The sequence below is a fragment of the Pogoniulus pusillus genome, chromosome 14 (genome assembly GCF_015220805.1).
Source record: "Pogoniulus pusillus isolate bPogPus1 chromosome 14, bPogPus1.pri, whole genome shotgun sequence".
Classification (NCBI taxonomy): Eukaryota; Metazoa; Chordata; class Aves; order Piciformes; family Lybiidae; genus Pogoniulus; species Pogoniulus pusillus.
Genome location: NC_087277.1, coordinates 2,668,761 through 2,684,872, shown reverse-complemented (window position 1 = coordinate 2,684,872; position 16,112 = coordinate 2,668,761). Strand labels below are relative to the sequence as shown.

Sequence of the window (16,112 nt, the reverse complement as noted above, 5' to 3'; positions counted from 1 at the left end):
CGACTGCAAATACGTATGCTGTTCGACCAGACGGTGTGAGTACCCTGCAACATAAAGATCAACTGCTTGCAACAAATTAATACTCGGCCTCAGAAAACTAAAAACCATCGTTCATGATTCATACTCAAGAGGTACAGGCAGCTGCTTACCTAGTGCTCTGCTTTGATTAAACTGAAAGCACTGTAAGTGCCTTTAATGTGCTACGGTGCAATTTAAAGGAGAGTACAAAGCAAAACTCTGTCAGAAAAGAAAAATGTCTATTTTCAGAAAAGATAAAGGGTGAAAATACTTCATTTCCTACCCCACGTAAGCAAGGAAACTTGTTAAAGCTAGCTGTAGGTTGTGTTTTACATTAATTTGGAATTTCCTAGGAGAGGGGAAGAAAAAGAAGAGATTCTCACCTCTCAATTCTGTTCCTATACCAAACACCTACACAGGAGCCTACTGGATCTCAATGAAAATGCATCAATGTGCCTCTATGGTTGCCTCTGTTAAACTCACAAAACTCCACTGAATGATTTATAAGCCTTCAACTAGTAGTTTTTCCCTACACATTTCCATCATTAGTATTTTTTTCCTACAGACTTCCAATAATTTAAAATATTTTTCCCTGTTATTTCACACAGATTCCACTCCAAAAAAAAGAAAAAGGAAAAATGAGCAAAAGCACTGCTGGCAAAATGCTGTCATATACCTTTCCTTAACTATTAATAGCAGCTGCAAAACTTCTATAAGCTGTGCATTTATTTTTTTGTCAATCCTGTATTGTTGTTGTAGTTACTAATATTTTTAATTACACATCAGTCATTATAGACTCTAAAGAAACAAAACCAAGTACTGCACTGTAGTATCAGTATAGTACTGGTTTTTGTTGTAGTTACATTTTTAATTGCACATCAGTCACTATACACTCTAAAGAAGCAAAACAAAGTACTGTACTGTAGTATCAGTACAGTACTGTATCGTTGTTATAGCTACTTCTATTTTTAATTGCACATTAGTCATTATAGACTAAAGCAACAAACCAAAGTACTGTAGTATCAGTACAGTACTGTATCGTTGTTGTAGCTACTTCTATTTTTAATTGCACATTACTCATTATAGACTAAAGCAACAAACCAAAGTACTGTAGTATCAGCACAGTACTGTATCGTTGTTATAGCTACTTCTATTTTTAATTGCACATTAGTCATTATAGACTAAAGCAACAAACCAAAGTACTGTAGTATCAGCACAGTACTGTATCGTTGTTATAGCTACTTCTATTTTTAATTGCACATTAGTCATTATAGACTAAAGCAACAAACCAAAGTACTGTAGTATCAGCACAGTACTGTATCGTTGTTATAGCTACTTCTATTTTTAATTGCACATTAGTCATTATAGACCCTAAAGAAACAAACCAAAAATTAGGATGATATCAGGAAATAAACTTGCATAATAGATGCCTTGTCAGGTAAGATCCCTAGAAATCTCATAACGGAAAACAACCTCCACCAAGCATTTTCACACAAACATTATTTTAAAGGCAACAAGTAGAAGGATCATCTTTTCAGGGTAATAAAAATGTTTTGCCTCTTAAGAAAACAAATTTGGTTTTATATGTGGCATTCAAAATAAAATGAGAGTTTATGTGAGCTGGCATTGTATTAAATATGACTCTGTATTAAACAGTTTCATTACTGAAGAAGATCAGCGGCAGTGGAGGACTAGAAAAATTAAAAAATAGGTATTCTCACTACCTGCTTGACATTTATTCTGCTGTCAAGAGAAAAGTGAAACTCAGGACAATACAGAAATATAGAAAAGCACATCACTGCCTAATGTTAGCCCACTATTGTTATTTTTAAAACAGCATTTAGATGTAAAAAAAGACACACGCAGAGAAAAAGAGTCTTTAAAAATGGATAAAAGGTAAATATGGCAGAAAGCAGCCTAATAAAGTGTAAGGTGAGAACTTAAGCGTTCAGGTGGTAAGGTTTTTCCTTGGGAGTCTTTACACATCAGAAAGCGTGCAAAATAGGTTGGAATAGGAGTTAAATGGTGGCCAGGCAATCTCTTCACTGAAAATTAACTTCTTGGAGAGAGGCTGAGATGATTAACTGCAGCCCGACCCCTCCTTGTAAGCAAAGTGTTGACACCAAAACATTTATGTAGCTTATGTAATTTCAAGTTCCAATATTCATCAGTGCTCTTTCCCTTCCTAATGCAGAATTCGAGGCCACTTTGTGCTGAACATTCTTCCCACCACACTACATAAATTGCCTATCAATCCCAAAGTTGTGTCACTAACTATTCCATTAATACTTGGGGGAAATTTGCTTTGCACAACATGACCGCAGAGAACAGCAACAACAAAAAATCTTTTAAGAATTCCTTCAAATATTTAGGTAACAGAATAACATTTTACAAATAAATTAAGACAAATGTTTCAGCAATTCGACTCTCCCCCATCTAGAAACCATTGTTCCTAAGTGGGACTGAAGTTGGGGACGTGCAGGTCAGTAAACACATTACCAGACTACAGACAACTCTACGAAGAGCAAGAAAATCCGCAATAAAACTGCACATACGCAACACATTCGCTAATCATAAAGAAATACACTGGTGGGGGTGGGAGGGGGGGAATTAAAAATCATCATTTCTGTCATAAATTTTGCAGCGCGGCCACAGAATGGAGAACAATCTGGGCAATTTATTGGCATATTGGCAGGAGGTGATAAGGCTAAAAACAACAACAGCTAGCAGCTGGTGCAGTGAGATGGGCTGATAACATTGATATGGGTCTCCCATACAAAACACCTCCTAGCCTATCAGTGCTTTTTATCAAACCAGGATTACAATAATAGCTCGTGAGAGAGGGGGTTTTGGTAGGTTTTCTTGGTTGTTTGTTGGGATTTGTTCTTTTTTTTGAGGGGGAAAGGAGGAAAAAAAAAATACAGACCTGGAAAGGAAAAAAAAAAAAAAAAGAAGAAAAAGAAAAACCCTGAATTTTTTTGGGACAAAACATTGGGGCAAAATACATAATTTATCACTGTATTATCAGGAAATCCAGGCAGTCTAATCAAGGAGCACTGAGTGACTATTTTTTGCCTTATCATCCAAAGTGGTGGAAACGGAGAAGGAATTATCAGGCTTCTGCAGATTGCTGGGCTGGAATTTTAATGGTAATAATCGGGTTTCTGATGGTATATCTTCTCCGCTTATCTTTCCCATTATCTCCCCTTATCTGGCCAGTCATCAGAGCAAATTAATGGTGCTCTTTCAGCGTCGCCTTTTTATCGCTGCCCAGAGAGCACCCAAGGGGAAAGAATAAGCAAAATATTAAAATACTGCATAAATCACAATTTTAGATAGCAGGGAACTGTATGCAGTAAAAGAAAAAAAACCTGTGCCCAACAACCTTTTTGTCCTTTAAATTGACTGTCTTCAGAGTTTCCAGTGTAAGATGACTTCTTGCTTGTCATAGAGCTTTCTAAATCGTGCATGCTTTAGCAGCAACACTTTGGTTTATTTGCAGACTGAAGAGTTTGCAAACTCAAAAGCAGTGGTCTTGTCTTGCCACTCATCATTCCACTGTTTTTACCGGACACTTTACCATCAGCGTTTTCCAGACCTGATGTTTTGAAAGTTGACTTATTTATGCCTGAAGCACTACATGAGTTAAATATCAGGCTCTAAAAACATGTTAATAAAGACTGCACTGGGTCTGAACAAAACTTCTTCATTCAATAAATACCATCTACGACTGGTTAAACAGTCACAGAAAACCCTACAGTGGACACTAACTGATCTGAAGCAGAATTACTTTACAGATACAGCAGAGAATCTCCCACTGACACCTCCAAAGCTATCACCTAGAAGTACTATGGTACACGATTTATTCCTCAACTCCTTCTGACCTTGTTTTACTTCTAGTTCCAGTGCAAATTTAAATATACTCAAGCAACGAAAAGCAGGCAAAGTCTTCTGTAAACACTGTCTAAACAGTTACAGGCTCTACAAAAACACTCTTAATGTATTTGCATTGTTACATAAATGAAAACATACAAATGCAAACCACAATATTGCACTTCATTATTGAAACTTGGCACCTTTGCCATACTGCACTATATAGAAAAGCCACAGAATGCTTTGTCCCAGTAACTTAAGATCCCTTCGAGTACTTTTCAGTGATGGTGAGGAAGACAGTTAAAGGAAGATGATAAGAAAGTATGCAGAACCAAAATCTTTGGTCTTTGTGCCATACAATCAATTCACCTTATTTATTAATAATCAGGACACCAATCACAGACTAGAAAGCCTTCCTAAATAATGTTCATCATCACATCACGTAAAATGCACAATTCTGAAGAATTAACTATACTCTTTCAATTTGTATCAATTAAAGTAGGTGCAAGTTTAAAAGCACATGGCATATTTATTTGGGAATATCAATTCCCAAAGTAAATCAAAGTTTCTTGGACCACGAAATTATATGCATCTTAAAAATGTGTCACAGAAAGTTTCAATCGTTTTCCTAGGCTACTTCAGTACACCGAATTTGAAGCCACGATGGCTATTTGCATTTATCAGGTTAAAGACTGTAAAAAGGGCAATTTCTACAAAGCAGAGACGCTCAGCCAGTACTACTCGCAATCTTTAGTGACCAATCTTATTTGACATGAAGCACGTTTTCTTCTTTGCTACATCACTTTGGCAATTCAATACATATTCCATTCGAAGTGGGCTACTAATAAGCATTCTGGAGTCAACAATCAATAGGGAAAATACTACTGAAAGAGCTCCTCCACGTCCCATGACGGTTACTTTGACTGGAGTTCTGTACTGCAGAACATCAATGAAGATACATCAGATCGGTGCCCCTGATTTTATAAGAAAATTATTTATAGAGCCCATTTCGAAACGCCTGACACTTCTGCTCGTCCCGACCGCCAGATTTGTTCGATGAACGATCTAAAGCACAGAAAAGTTTACGAAGACTCTACCGTGCGTGACAGGCAAGAAAAGTGAACTATGAACACTATTAGGCAGGGTGCCTTTCCATCACACAGCCTTCAGCGCACCTGTTTCTCCCCACAGAAAGCCGCTCAAAAGTGGTAAACCCCCCGCCTCGAAGACAGCAAAGGCCAGTGTGCGCTGACGGTGCAGCCGCAAAGCGAGCCCCGGAGGGCCGAGGGCGGTTCGCGCCGCAGAGCCAAGCCCGGCGCGGTGCGGTGGGGCACGCTCCGCGCGGGGGGTCAGCACCCGGGGCACGGCGGGGCGCGCAGCCCGAGCGGCGCTACCCACGGGCTCCTTCGCGGTAACTTAGCGTCCTTTCCCCCGCACACTTTCTGCGAGCCTCTAGTACTTACTGCAGCCCAGGCCCGGCGTAAGGCCATTCACACGCGTCAGGCGCAAAAAGTTGCTCAGCGGTACGGTGTTCGCAAGCTGTTTTACGCTGCTCTCCCGGCGCCACTTCAACTCGTGCAAACATGAGCGCTCCCACTCCGAACTCGGAGCAATAGTTTGAAGAGACTACGGGGAGGCAGCAAGAGCTCCGAAGGAGCGAAAAACCACACAATGAGGAGCCCGCACACCCCACATCAGAGCAGCTCCTGGTTTTCGCTTTTGCCCCTTTCTCTCTCCCCATCCTCAGCCTCTCTGGAAAACTTTCATCGTTCGGTGCTTACTCTGGACCCCTCTATTGCTCCCCACAGCCACCTCTCTCACGTCTCCCAAGAACCAGATAAATAAAAGTCTGTTAGAGGGAGCCCCCCTCAGGAAACTTACGTTTGATCTGCCTGGGTTTGCTCTGTTTCCTTCGGGACATGCTGCTCGGCTGCCACTCCTGCCTCGCTCCAGGTACAGGAGTGGAGCTGGGAGGGGACAAGGGTGGAGGGAGGGTAACAGATCAATAGGGATTCATAGAGGAGCCAGCGGCCGCCTTGAGATGCAAAGTCAAATGACAGAAAAACAGGGAGACGGAAAGAGCGTGTGCGTGTGTGACGGAGAACAGGGAAAGAGAACCGGAGATCGGGGTGGGTGAGACGGAGAAGGAGAATGAGGGGAGAGAGAAGCAGAAAGAACGGAGGGAGGGAGCAAGGAAAGGAGCGAGGGAGGGAGGGAGAGAGAGAGAGGAGGAAGGAAGGGAGGGAGAGAGAGAGGGAGGGAGGGGAGAGCTTGGCTCCTCGCTCTCTCTCTCCCTCTCTCGCCCGCTCTGTGCCGTTGCCGTACCGCCTCCGCTCCCCGCGCCGCGATCCGCTCCGACTGACAGGCGGCGGGAGGTGCAGCGGGGGAGGGGGTGAGGGAGGGGCTTTCCGGGACCGGGGGGGGGGGCGGAAAGAGGGGGGCGTTTGTCCGTCAGACTTGACGGGCAGTGGCTGCTACCAGAGACAAGTCCGTATGCAAATCGCCTCCTGTCTGTGGGGCACGGGGCATGAGGCGGGAGGCTTCAATTGTCCCGGCTCTGCCAAGGGCTTCTGCCGGCGGGTAGAGCCTCAACTTTCCGGAAAGAGGCGCAGAGGAGAACGGGCGATGGAACTCCGTGACAGGCAGGCAGCCGACACGAGTCCTCCCGCCCCGCACACGGAGCCCACCGGGGTATCCTGGCAGAGCCGGGCGGCTCCGCGCTCCGCCGCGCCGCCTCGGCCTCAGCGCTGCCTGTGCGAAGGGCAGTGCTTCCTGCCGCGCCGGCCCCGAGGCCGGCAGATCCCGCGGCGTGCGAGGCTGAGCGGCCAGGCCAGAGTTCTCCCCTGGACGCCAAGAACGCGGCCTCGGGAGGCGAGCGGGATTTTGCGTCTCTTCACAGGTGTCGCCCAGAGGCGAGCGCGGGGGCGAGGGCGGCGGCTGGAGAAGTTGGAGCCGGAGCGGCGGCCTGCGCGGGCGCCGCCGGTGCCTCCTGGGACGAGCGCAGCTGAGCGCGGTTCTGCGGCCGCCGGCACCCGCCTGCCGTAGCCTGCGGGTCACGGGCAGCGCTGGCCCTGCGGTCATCGCTCGCTCTCATTCAGAAGTCACAAAAGGATCAATGGCAGGGGCAAACAGTGATGACCAGAGATAGCCAGGAGATAAGCCAGCTGACTGCCGAGACTTCGATTACTTTAGCACTTCTAAATAGTGATAGCGGAAAAATTTTGTGTCTTGCACAGGAAAAAAAAACCCTCACATCTGACGCTTCTGTTACTGGTAGCAATTAGATGTTGTGACACAGCATTAACAATGCTCACATTTACGGTCTGGTTCTTTAGGACAGGATTTCTCTTGAACATTCTGTTTTAATGACTTGAATAATCTCATTTGCATAAATAATTGTAAATGACCCGCTAGGAACAGACCGTGCTTTCTGCATCTCACTGCATTGCTTAGCGTTGCACACCCCTTAACCAAATTCTCAGTGGTGTCAAATGACATGAAAATACACTGAGTTAAAAAAAGCCACCCACCACACATATGAAAATGAATCAGCTTGATTTTACTGATGCCAAGGACACTTGGCCTTCTAAGCTCTTTTATTACCATGCTTCTAGAAATTTCAGCCCTGACACAGTCATGTACAACAGTGTTAAGTGTGTCTGCAGCTTCTTTAACTCGCATCTTTCTTTGACTCTTTCTTCTCTAGTCCAAATACTCTCATCAGAAAGATTTCAGCCTGACCTCTCAAAACTTTCAGTGATTATTTCTTCAGCCAGGATTGCAGAAGTCATCATAAAAAGGGCAGCAGTTTGAGTATGGCAATACACTAACATTTTCTATCAGGCTGCATTAGAACATAATGTTTGGGAATGATAAATTAAGTTGAAAAGCACTGGTTTTGTTGGTAAAGGAGAGGGCGTGATGTAAACTGTGAACTGTATTAAACACTTGTTCAGATACTCCAGAGAATCTGAGTAAATAATAAATGGGTGTTTTTTTGTTTAGCTGGAGTGATTGTGATGTGCCCAGTTTATAGTTAAATACCATTTCTTGACGTGCAGGCTTATTCCAACCTGGTTGATTCTGTGATTCTATGATTCTTTGGTTAAGTGCCAGCATAACAGTGGTAGTGTTTTCAAGGAGATACTTTATGGCAACAGGCAAACATGGTAAGAGCCTACCAAATGAAATGCTTTGCTACAGTTTTGTTGCAGTATGAGGCTCAAACGGAGGCTTGAGTGGATAGCCATCTTTCAGATTAAAGTTAATATTTGGTCTTTACCTATTCTCACCACTTTCTTAAATCTCAGCCCAGTTCTCTAATCAGGATTAGCAATGTCTTTTCATTTTGATGGGTCGACCATTCTTTTCACTTCAGCTTTTTTTTCATTGCCAGTCTCCCACGCGGTGTTTTCAGCCTTAACAGGTGATTTGGCAAACACCAGCTTTAAATCTACTGCTGCTTAAATGTTAAAAAAAAAAAGGAGTTGAGCAACCTGATTCCAGCATTTGGGCACTATACAAAGTGCAACTTAAAAATTCATGTGGTTTCTGTGGTATACAGCAGTTTACAAATAAATGATAAACAGCAGTGTGAATGTATCACAAGTAAGTGTTTATTCTTGCATGCTGCTTAGGGTAAATTACATAAGAGCATCATTACTGTGCTGACTCTTGCTTTTGTGAACATTTAAGCAGCAATGTAAGTTAAGTTACATATTTTGTCTGTTTTGAGGCATTAGGGCTATATTCTACTTTGTCAGCTCAAAACAGGACGTCTAAAGAGGTGTTGTTTCTTTGACTGTTCAGATAGGTGTGATCACTTAAAGGATTATTACACTTAGTCATTGCCATGCATTTCACTTTATTTTGGATTTGTTTACCTAAAGGTTAAAAAGTTGTTCATGTAATTTCAAAAAGAAACATGCATGCATGCAACTGCTGCTTTAAAATGCAATTAATGCTCTAAAACAGTGAATTGCTTTCCCTAATTCACAGAGAAGCTTTTGTGTAGTACATTTTAGTAATGCAGGAAAATTACCCATTTTCTTTAGCAGAACAAGTAGCACTTAGCATATCCCAAATGAAAAGAGCTCTAGCAGGCCGTGCCTAGTAGCTGAGCTCAAGCACTGCAGGTGATCATCGCTGTGTTATTGCCACACTGAGCTCTGTACTGCTCACCAACAGCTGTTTCCAATAAGCAGTAGATGCAAGTCCCCTGTCTTGTGGTGGGGCTTGAGTTGTATGGACATCAGTGATGTAGCTTTTCCTCAAGGCTCAAGAACAGGCAGTGAGGGTAATTCAGAGTACATTTTTAAGCTCTTTACCTCTCTTCCAGCCCTCCCAATTGTGTGATTTTCTGAACTGCTGTAGCTATGATGATATCCACATCAAGGTTAGAGTGTCTGTGCCATTCACCAGCTCTTTAGGTTCACCTGTTGAATATTGCCTATAGCGACCAGACATTGCTCACAGAATGTTTTGCCAGCATGTCCAGGAGAATTGTAACCCCCAAGAAGAGGCAAGTAGGGCATTTCAACGTGGAAAAGAATGTCTGCAGTTTTTGTACTGCATTCTTTTTTGTTCTGCATTTGTCCTACATTCTTTTGTACTGACAATCTGTGCAAAACTGAGGGTACTGACAGAGAATTAGAAGTGATGGTGGAGGAACTTGTAAACAAAGGTAGCACTATGCAACCAAAGCAATGTTTAGATGCAAGAAGTAGTGGGATGGGCTTGTTTCAGAGGATTTACTCTCTTAGTTACAGTATCTCAAGAAGAAAATAACCTCCACGGAGGCTCACTTCCTAATCTCAAACTTCATCACTTCCAGTTGCCTATTCCTTACTAAGATTCTACAAAGATTTACATAAGGTTGAATGGTCATCAAAGTTCAAAACTTAAATTGTCATCATGCCTCCAGAAAAAGGAACAAACAAAACAAAGACAGGGAAACTGCAGCTTAGGTTTTCATGCTCTCCAAGAGCTAGCAACTGTCTTACACATAGATAAATTACATACTTCTTCTTCTGAGAGCACTTTATAGTGATTTTTAAAGCAACCTTTCCACTCCCTCATTGAGAGGAGGAAGTACTAAAATATTGAAACACTCACTTGGCAGCAGAATTAACTTCTTGACCATCAGGTATGGATTTCCTATAATTTTTTTTCTGATAAAAGAGTATATTGAGCAAAATCACTTCAGCATTCTCACATAAATCTGCATACAGGTTATTGTGTGCAGAGACAGCGAAGACATCCCAGATTTTAGGCAGCAATTGAATTTGAAAGCAAATATGCTTGATTTTTGGGATAGGCACATAATCAAATTCTGACTATTTAAAACAACTAATAAGAGTATGCAATATTAAAAATAGAATTGCATAGGTTTTGTTGAGCTCTTAGATTTCAGTTTCCTTTCTGAGCACTTGGATTCTTTCATGACCTTAATCATAACATTTGGTTCTTTAGCTCTGAATGAAAAAGAAGAAAAAGAAGATATTTCCCCATACACAGAGCATAGGGGGAGTTGTACTTTGTTCCTCTCCTTTCCTTGGTCAGTAGTTCTTTGGCAAAGTAGTTATCTAGGCTGACCAGTAAATTGTTAAGGCTCAGAATTAATACCTCTTTAACACGATTCTGGGACAATTTGCACCTTTCCCAGTGGTTTGAAAGATCTACAGTTTATTATGATTTCATCATTTGAGATTTTGCTGTGTAGTCATGCCAGGCTTACTTACATTCTAAGACAACAAGAAAGCAGACTTAAATATATCTGAGCAGCTAAAAGATGACCAATCTGAGGCTTGAATTTAGAAGCAAAGTTTCCTCTGACTTTTGAAACTGAGAAGAAAAAGCTCTACCAATATGTTCCTAGATGTCACAAAGGAGAAATGCTCAGAAACTACAGATCTGAGGGTATCCAAAGTGGCTGGGTAGACCAGTGGGTATGTATTGCCTTTTCAGCTGGTCCAGTGAACAAGTTTGAACTGAATTGCTGCTACATTTTTTTTGTGAATGTTGTTGTCCCTAGGAGTGATCACAACCCTGTGGTGAAGTTCCTGGCTGCAGGATTTCAATGGATGCTGCAATGTAGGAAGTCAGACACACAGAGTGCTGGAATCAGTGCTGAGTCAGACTTCATGTTGATAATCCAGACCTTTGCATCCCTTCTGGGAGACCTGCCAGTGTTTAGAGGCCAAAACCCATGTCCACTCCATATGGAGAAGGAATAATGGCATGGAAATAAATGGTGACCTCAGAAACTTTATGGATTCCTGGGCAGGCTTTTCCTAAAAAGGGTACTCTCTGGATTTGAGTTATTTTTTCATTGGTGCAAAGCTCCCTGTTTTCTTGATGTCAGTTTCCTGTCTTTTTCCATGTATTTATTTGAAGCAGAAATCACAGTTCCTTCAATAGTTCAGTTATGCAAGCTACTTTCCATCTCACATTAAAATTTATATCTTATTTGTTATCCAGAAATAGTGGCAAGGATTATTCTTCATTTCCTGACTGGATGCTCTCTGATATTGCTCAGGTTAATCTTATGGATGAACAAAAGAGTTTACCAAAGTGCTTAGACTTTTTGGACAACTTCAAATCAGAATCACTGATTCTCGTCATAATAATGTAAAATACTCATTTTCACTGCACAGGATTGCAGTAATACTCTGGGGGAGGGGGAAAAAAACCCTGACATTCATTTCTGAAAAAATACACATACAAAACAGTTTCTAATTTTGACATCCATGTTCTCCTCTACAGAAAAAAAAAATATATCCAAAGATCAGAGAAATTCTGCTGCAAAAATGACTTGTACAAGTTAACATGTGATACAGTATGCCAGGCCTTCATCTGGAGAATTCAGTAGCTAGAGAAAGCTTCTTGATTGAAGAAAGCTAAAAACATGGATGGTGTTCAGAACAAGATATTTTATCACGCATACAGCAGCATCTGGAGTGTGGAGTGGAAGGATCAGTGTCCTATGAGGAAATATTTCTGGATGCCTCAGTTGTCTGAAATGCAGCCCATTCACCCCCACTGCTTACAGATGGCCACAGAAAACTCAGAAACCCACTGAATCATGTATATTATCCCACACCACGTTGCAAGGTTCTGCCAGCAGCAAGGCTGTAAAACCCACAGCAGCAGCAACTTGCTGTTTTGGAATGGGCATGGGCTTCAGAGGCCAGTTTTGTTACAAGTCAGAGGACTTCTCTACCTTCTGTGACCTTACCCTCCCCAGGAGCATGCTACCTTTAGCACAGTCACAGCACTCTCAGAGAGGCAGCTTCTCAGAGATGCAAACAATAATGCACCATTCCTATTGCTGCAGTTTCTAAGCACAGAAAGGGAGAAATTTGGAAGACAAGGGGAGAAAAAGAAAGAAAAAAGGATGGAACAGTAAAATATCAGGAAAAGAGGGGGAAGGAAGAACAGACTATAGCTTTTTAAAGCTATATAGCTTTAAAAGAAGAACAGACTATAGCTTTTTAAAGCTATAGTGCTTCCAAAGCTATAGTGCTTTAAAAAAATCTTTAGTGCCATGGTCTAGTTGATTGGATAGAGCTGGGGGATAGGTTGGACTGTATGATCTTGGAGGTCTCTTCCAATCTGGTTGATTCTATGATTATTTCTATCTCTATTTCTATTTTAAAAGCCAGTAGCAGTATTTCAAGTAGACATAGCATAACACTGAAAAGATAACCTTAATATTGTCAAATTACTGTTTATGACTTCCAAGTGTAACACTCAGTGAGTAGTGACACGAGAACAAAGGGCAACTTAAGAGTTGCAGTGCTCAGCCTAAAATAATATTGTCTCTTTGGTCCCCCATTGCACAGTAATGGTTATATATCATCCCTTTTGGGAGTGATTGACAATGTCTGGAGCCTTGCACATAGCCAAATCAGATATGCTGGGCATCTCAGTTTGCCCAGCTTCAGTGAAGGAGGTTGCACACGCACCTGCATATCAACAATGTACATAAAAGCATGGCCAAGAATTAAAAAGTATTAGAAACCTGGAAACACATTCTATGATCCCCCTACAGGTACTGTGCTACCTATAGTGGTGTCTACCAGTATAAAATGATGGCTTTATAATCACATACATCAGCTTTTAGAACATAGCTTTTCTTCCACTATATATCCATTTAATAAATGTCCTTACACCAATGTATAGTCTGTGATTGTTGCTCATATTGTGCAAAAGAGGCTTCCCCCACTCAGAGAAGTAGCATAACTTGCCCTCTGTATGTACCAGGATTGGTATTGTTTACCCAGCTAAAGGTACAGGTAAAACTCTGCATCACCACTGTCACAATTGTGATAGAATCATAGAATGGTTTAGGTTGGAAAGGACCTCAAAGCTCATCCAGTGCCAACCCCCCACCATAGCAGGGACACCTCACACTAGAACAGGTCACTCAAGGTCTCATCCAGCCTGGCCTTGTACACCTCCAGGGAGGGAGCAGCCACAACCTCCCTAGGCAACCTGTGGCCATGTCTCACCACACTCACTGGAAAGAACTCTTTCCTAACATCTGGTTTAAATCTCCCCTTTTCCAGTTTAAACCCACTACCCCTTGTCCTGGCATTAAAATGTCTTGTAAATAGTCCCTCCTTATGTCTTATCTTTTACTGAATAATTTTCCCAGTGTTATCTAATCCTAATATCTTGATTATCAGCATTATTCAGAAGCTATCCCTCAAGTTACCTGACTTTCTTTGATAGAATAGAATGGTTTAGGTTGGAAGAGACCTCAAAGATCATCTAGTGCAAACCCCTGTGCTATAGGCAGCGACACCTCTCACTAGAACAGGTCACTCAAGGTCTCATCCAACCTGGCCTTGATCACTTACAGGGAGGTTGTGGAGCACAGAATCACCCAATGTGAACTTTGATCACATTGGGTGATTCCATGATCCACAGCCTCCCTGGGCAACCTGTGCCAGTGTCTCAGCACCCTCACTGCAAAGAACCCTTTCCTGACATCCAGTTTCAGTCTCCCCTCTGCCAGTTCAAACCCATTCCTCCTCATCCTGTCATTCCCAGGCCTTGTCAATAGTCCCTCCCCAGCCCTCCTGTAGCCCCCTTCAGATACTGCAAGGCCATTCCAAGGTATTCCATTTTGTCCCAAAATATGCCAGCTCATACACAGCTCTAGACTTCAAATAGGTTTTGTGCTTTGTATGTGTGGAGTTTTAAATGGAGATAATAAGCAACAGCCCACAAGACAGCTCAGTTTCTGTTTCTCCACATCTCCTGCAGTGTCTTCCATTTTCAGACCACGTAACAAGAGTCAAAGAGCCCAGTTCTCCTGTGTGAAACTGGTGCTGTATCTCCCTTTACATTTCAATGCTGGCAGTAGGAGGAAGGTGTTGAAAATCAGTTCCTTATGGTAAAACTATACAAACTTTGAGACTCATAATGAAATGCAGATCTTTGTGCTGAACAAGTTCATGACATCAGTGTATCCCAGTAGCAATGATGTTAAACTGCTACCAGACATACTGCTGGAAGAAAGCACAACTGCTTTCTATTATCACTTACTGGTATTTAAATGGCTCATGCTAGAGCAGTACTTCCAAAACCTTCCTAAAGTCTGAGGAGAAGGTAAATTAAGTTCTTCACAGAGAGAGTGATTGGCATTGGAATGGGCTGCCCAGGGGGGTGGTGGAGTCACCATCTCTGGAGGTGTTCAAGCAAAGCCTGGATGGGGCACTTAGTGCCATGGTCTGGTTGATTGGACAGGGCTGGGAGGTAGGTTGGACTGGATGATCTTGGAGGTCTCTTCCAACCTGGTTGATTCTGTGATTCTATGACTGAGAGCAATGCATTTCACTTCACGTAGATGATATATTACTTTCTCGTTAAGTTTCCTTACTTGAGGTGATTTCTCTGTCTTATGACCATGACTAAATCTCCTGCTACAAAATGAAATTGATTAAATCCAACAACTTGACCTTGTCAACTAATGTCCCCAGACACCTCTTTACTGACTATCATTTTCTATAGGCTTCTATGTAGTGGAGCTGGAATATTTATCTCCTATCCTGTGTTCTCTGCTCTCGATAGCTACATCTTCTCCAAAATCATTATTAAAATTAAACATTATTTAGAAGGATGAACTCTCAGGCTGAATTATCTTACCTTCAATGACTTATTTCCTTAAAACCTTATATCTCATCCACATATTACCCTGCCATGCACATCTGTAAGGCAACTATTTAGGACTTGTAACCATTTCTCTTGAAGAACAATTGAAACTAAAAATAGTGCCAGGGGAAAATTGCATTGCCTCATGATGTTACAATTATTATTTTGGATGCAATTTAGCAGTCACAGATCAAATGTTTGTTTTTTTTTTAAACAGTGGCTTTATGACACAATGTCATTTTGGGGGTACAAAATTGGAAACTTCATTTACTCCAACAGTCTATCTAAACTGCCATTAAGTTCAGCCAAGACAATCCATTGTCACAAAACCACAGAAGCAGCCTGGCTGGCAAAGCCCCTCAGGATCACCAAGTCATTAAGTTCAGCCAAGACAATCTATAGTCACAGAATGACAGCAACATGCAGGCTGGCAAAGCCCCTCAGGATCACCAGGTCATTAAGTACATCCAAGACAATCCATAGTCACAGAATGACAGCAACATGCAGGCTGGCAAAGCCCCTCAGGATCACCAAGTCATTAAGTTCAGCCAAGACAATCCATAGTCACAGAATGACAGCAACATGCAGGCTGGCAAAGCCCCTCAGGATCACCAGGTCATTAAGTACATCCAAGACAATCCATAGTCACAGAATGACAGCAACATGCAGGCTGGCAAAGCCCCTCAGGATCACCAAGTCATTAAGTTCAGCCAAGACAATCCATAGTCACAGAATGACAGCAGCATGCAGGCTGGCAAAGCCCCTCAGGATCACCAAGTCCAACCTACAACCTACTCTACAAGAATCGCCTTAAACCATATCTCCAAGCACCATATTCAAACCACCCTTAAACACATCCAGGGTTGGTGACTCCATCACCTCCCCGGGCAGCTCATTCCAGTCCCTGGTCACTCTCTCCATGAAAACCTTTTCCCTAATGTCCAATCTAAACTTCCTCAGTCTCAGTTTGAAGCCATTGCCCCTTGTTCTGTCTCCAATTACTTGTGAGAAGAGCCCAGCAGGAGCCTCTCTACAATGTCCCTTTGTGTAGTTGTAGACAC

General features: G+C 42.4%; 2 protein-coding genes across 3 annotated transcripts in view; one reads left to right on the top strand and one right to left on the bottom strand.

Moving 5' to 3' along the window:
- Positions 1-6,403, bottom strand: part of ZFPM2 (zinc finger protein, FOG family member 2) — a 402,942-nt gene extending 396,539 nt beyond the window's left edge. For both annotated transcript variants that reach the window (XM_064154128.1, XM_064154129.1), the window contains exon 1: positions 5,773-6,403. In XM_064154128.1, the coding sequence (XP_064010198.1) occupies positions 5,773-5,812 (40 nt within the window). In that variant the 5' untranslated portion in view covers positions 5,813-6,403. The remainder of the gene's footprint in view (positions 1-5,772) is intronic.
- LOC135181183 (uncharacterized) lies at positions 6,043-8,348 on the top strand. The gene is made up of 2 exons (XM_064154133.1): positions 6,043-6,582; positions 6,791-8,348. The coding sequence occupies exons 1-2, from the start codon at positions 6,043-6,045 to the stop codon at positions 7,037-7,039; spliced, it is 789 nt and encodes a 262-aa protein (XP_064010203.1). The 3' UTR covers positions 7,040-8,348.
- Positions 8,349-16,112: the final 7,764 nt, after the last annotated feature.

Excerpts from the sequence above, each read along its gene's own strand:
- LOC135181183 (XM_064154133.1), top strand. The coding sequence starts at position 6,043 with ATGAGGGGAGAGAGAAGCAGAAAGAACGGAGGGAGGGAGCAAGGAAAG. Across the intron at positions 6,583-6,790 it reads CGCACACGGAGCCCACCGGG|GTGTCGCCCAGAGGCGAGCG; the intron begins GTATCCTGGCAG and ends GTCTCTTCACAG.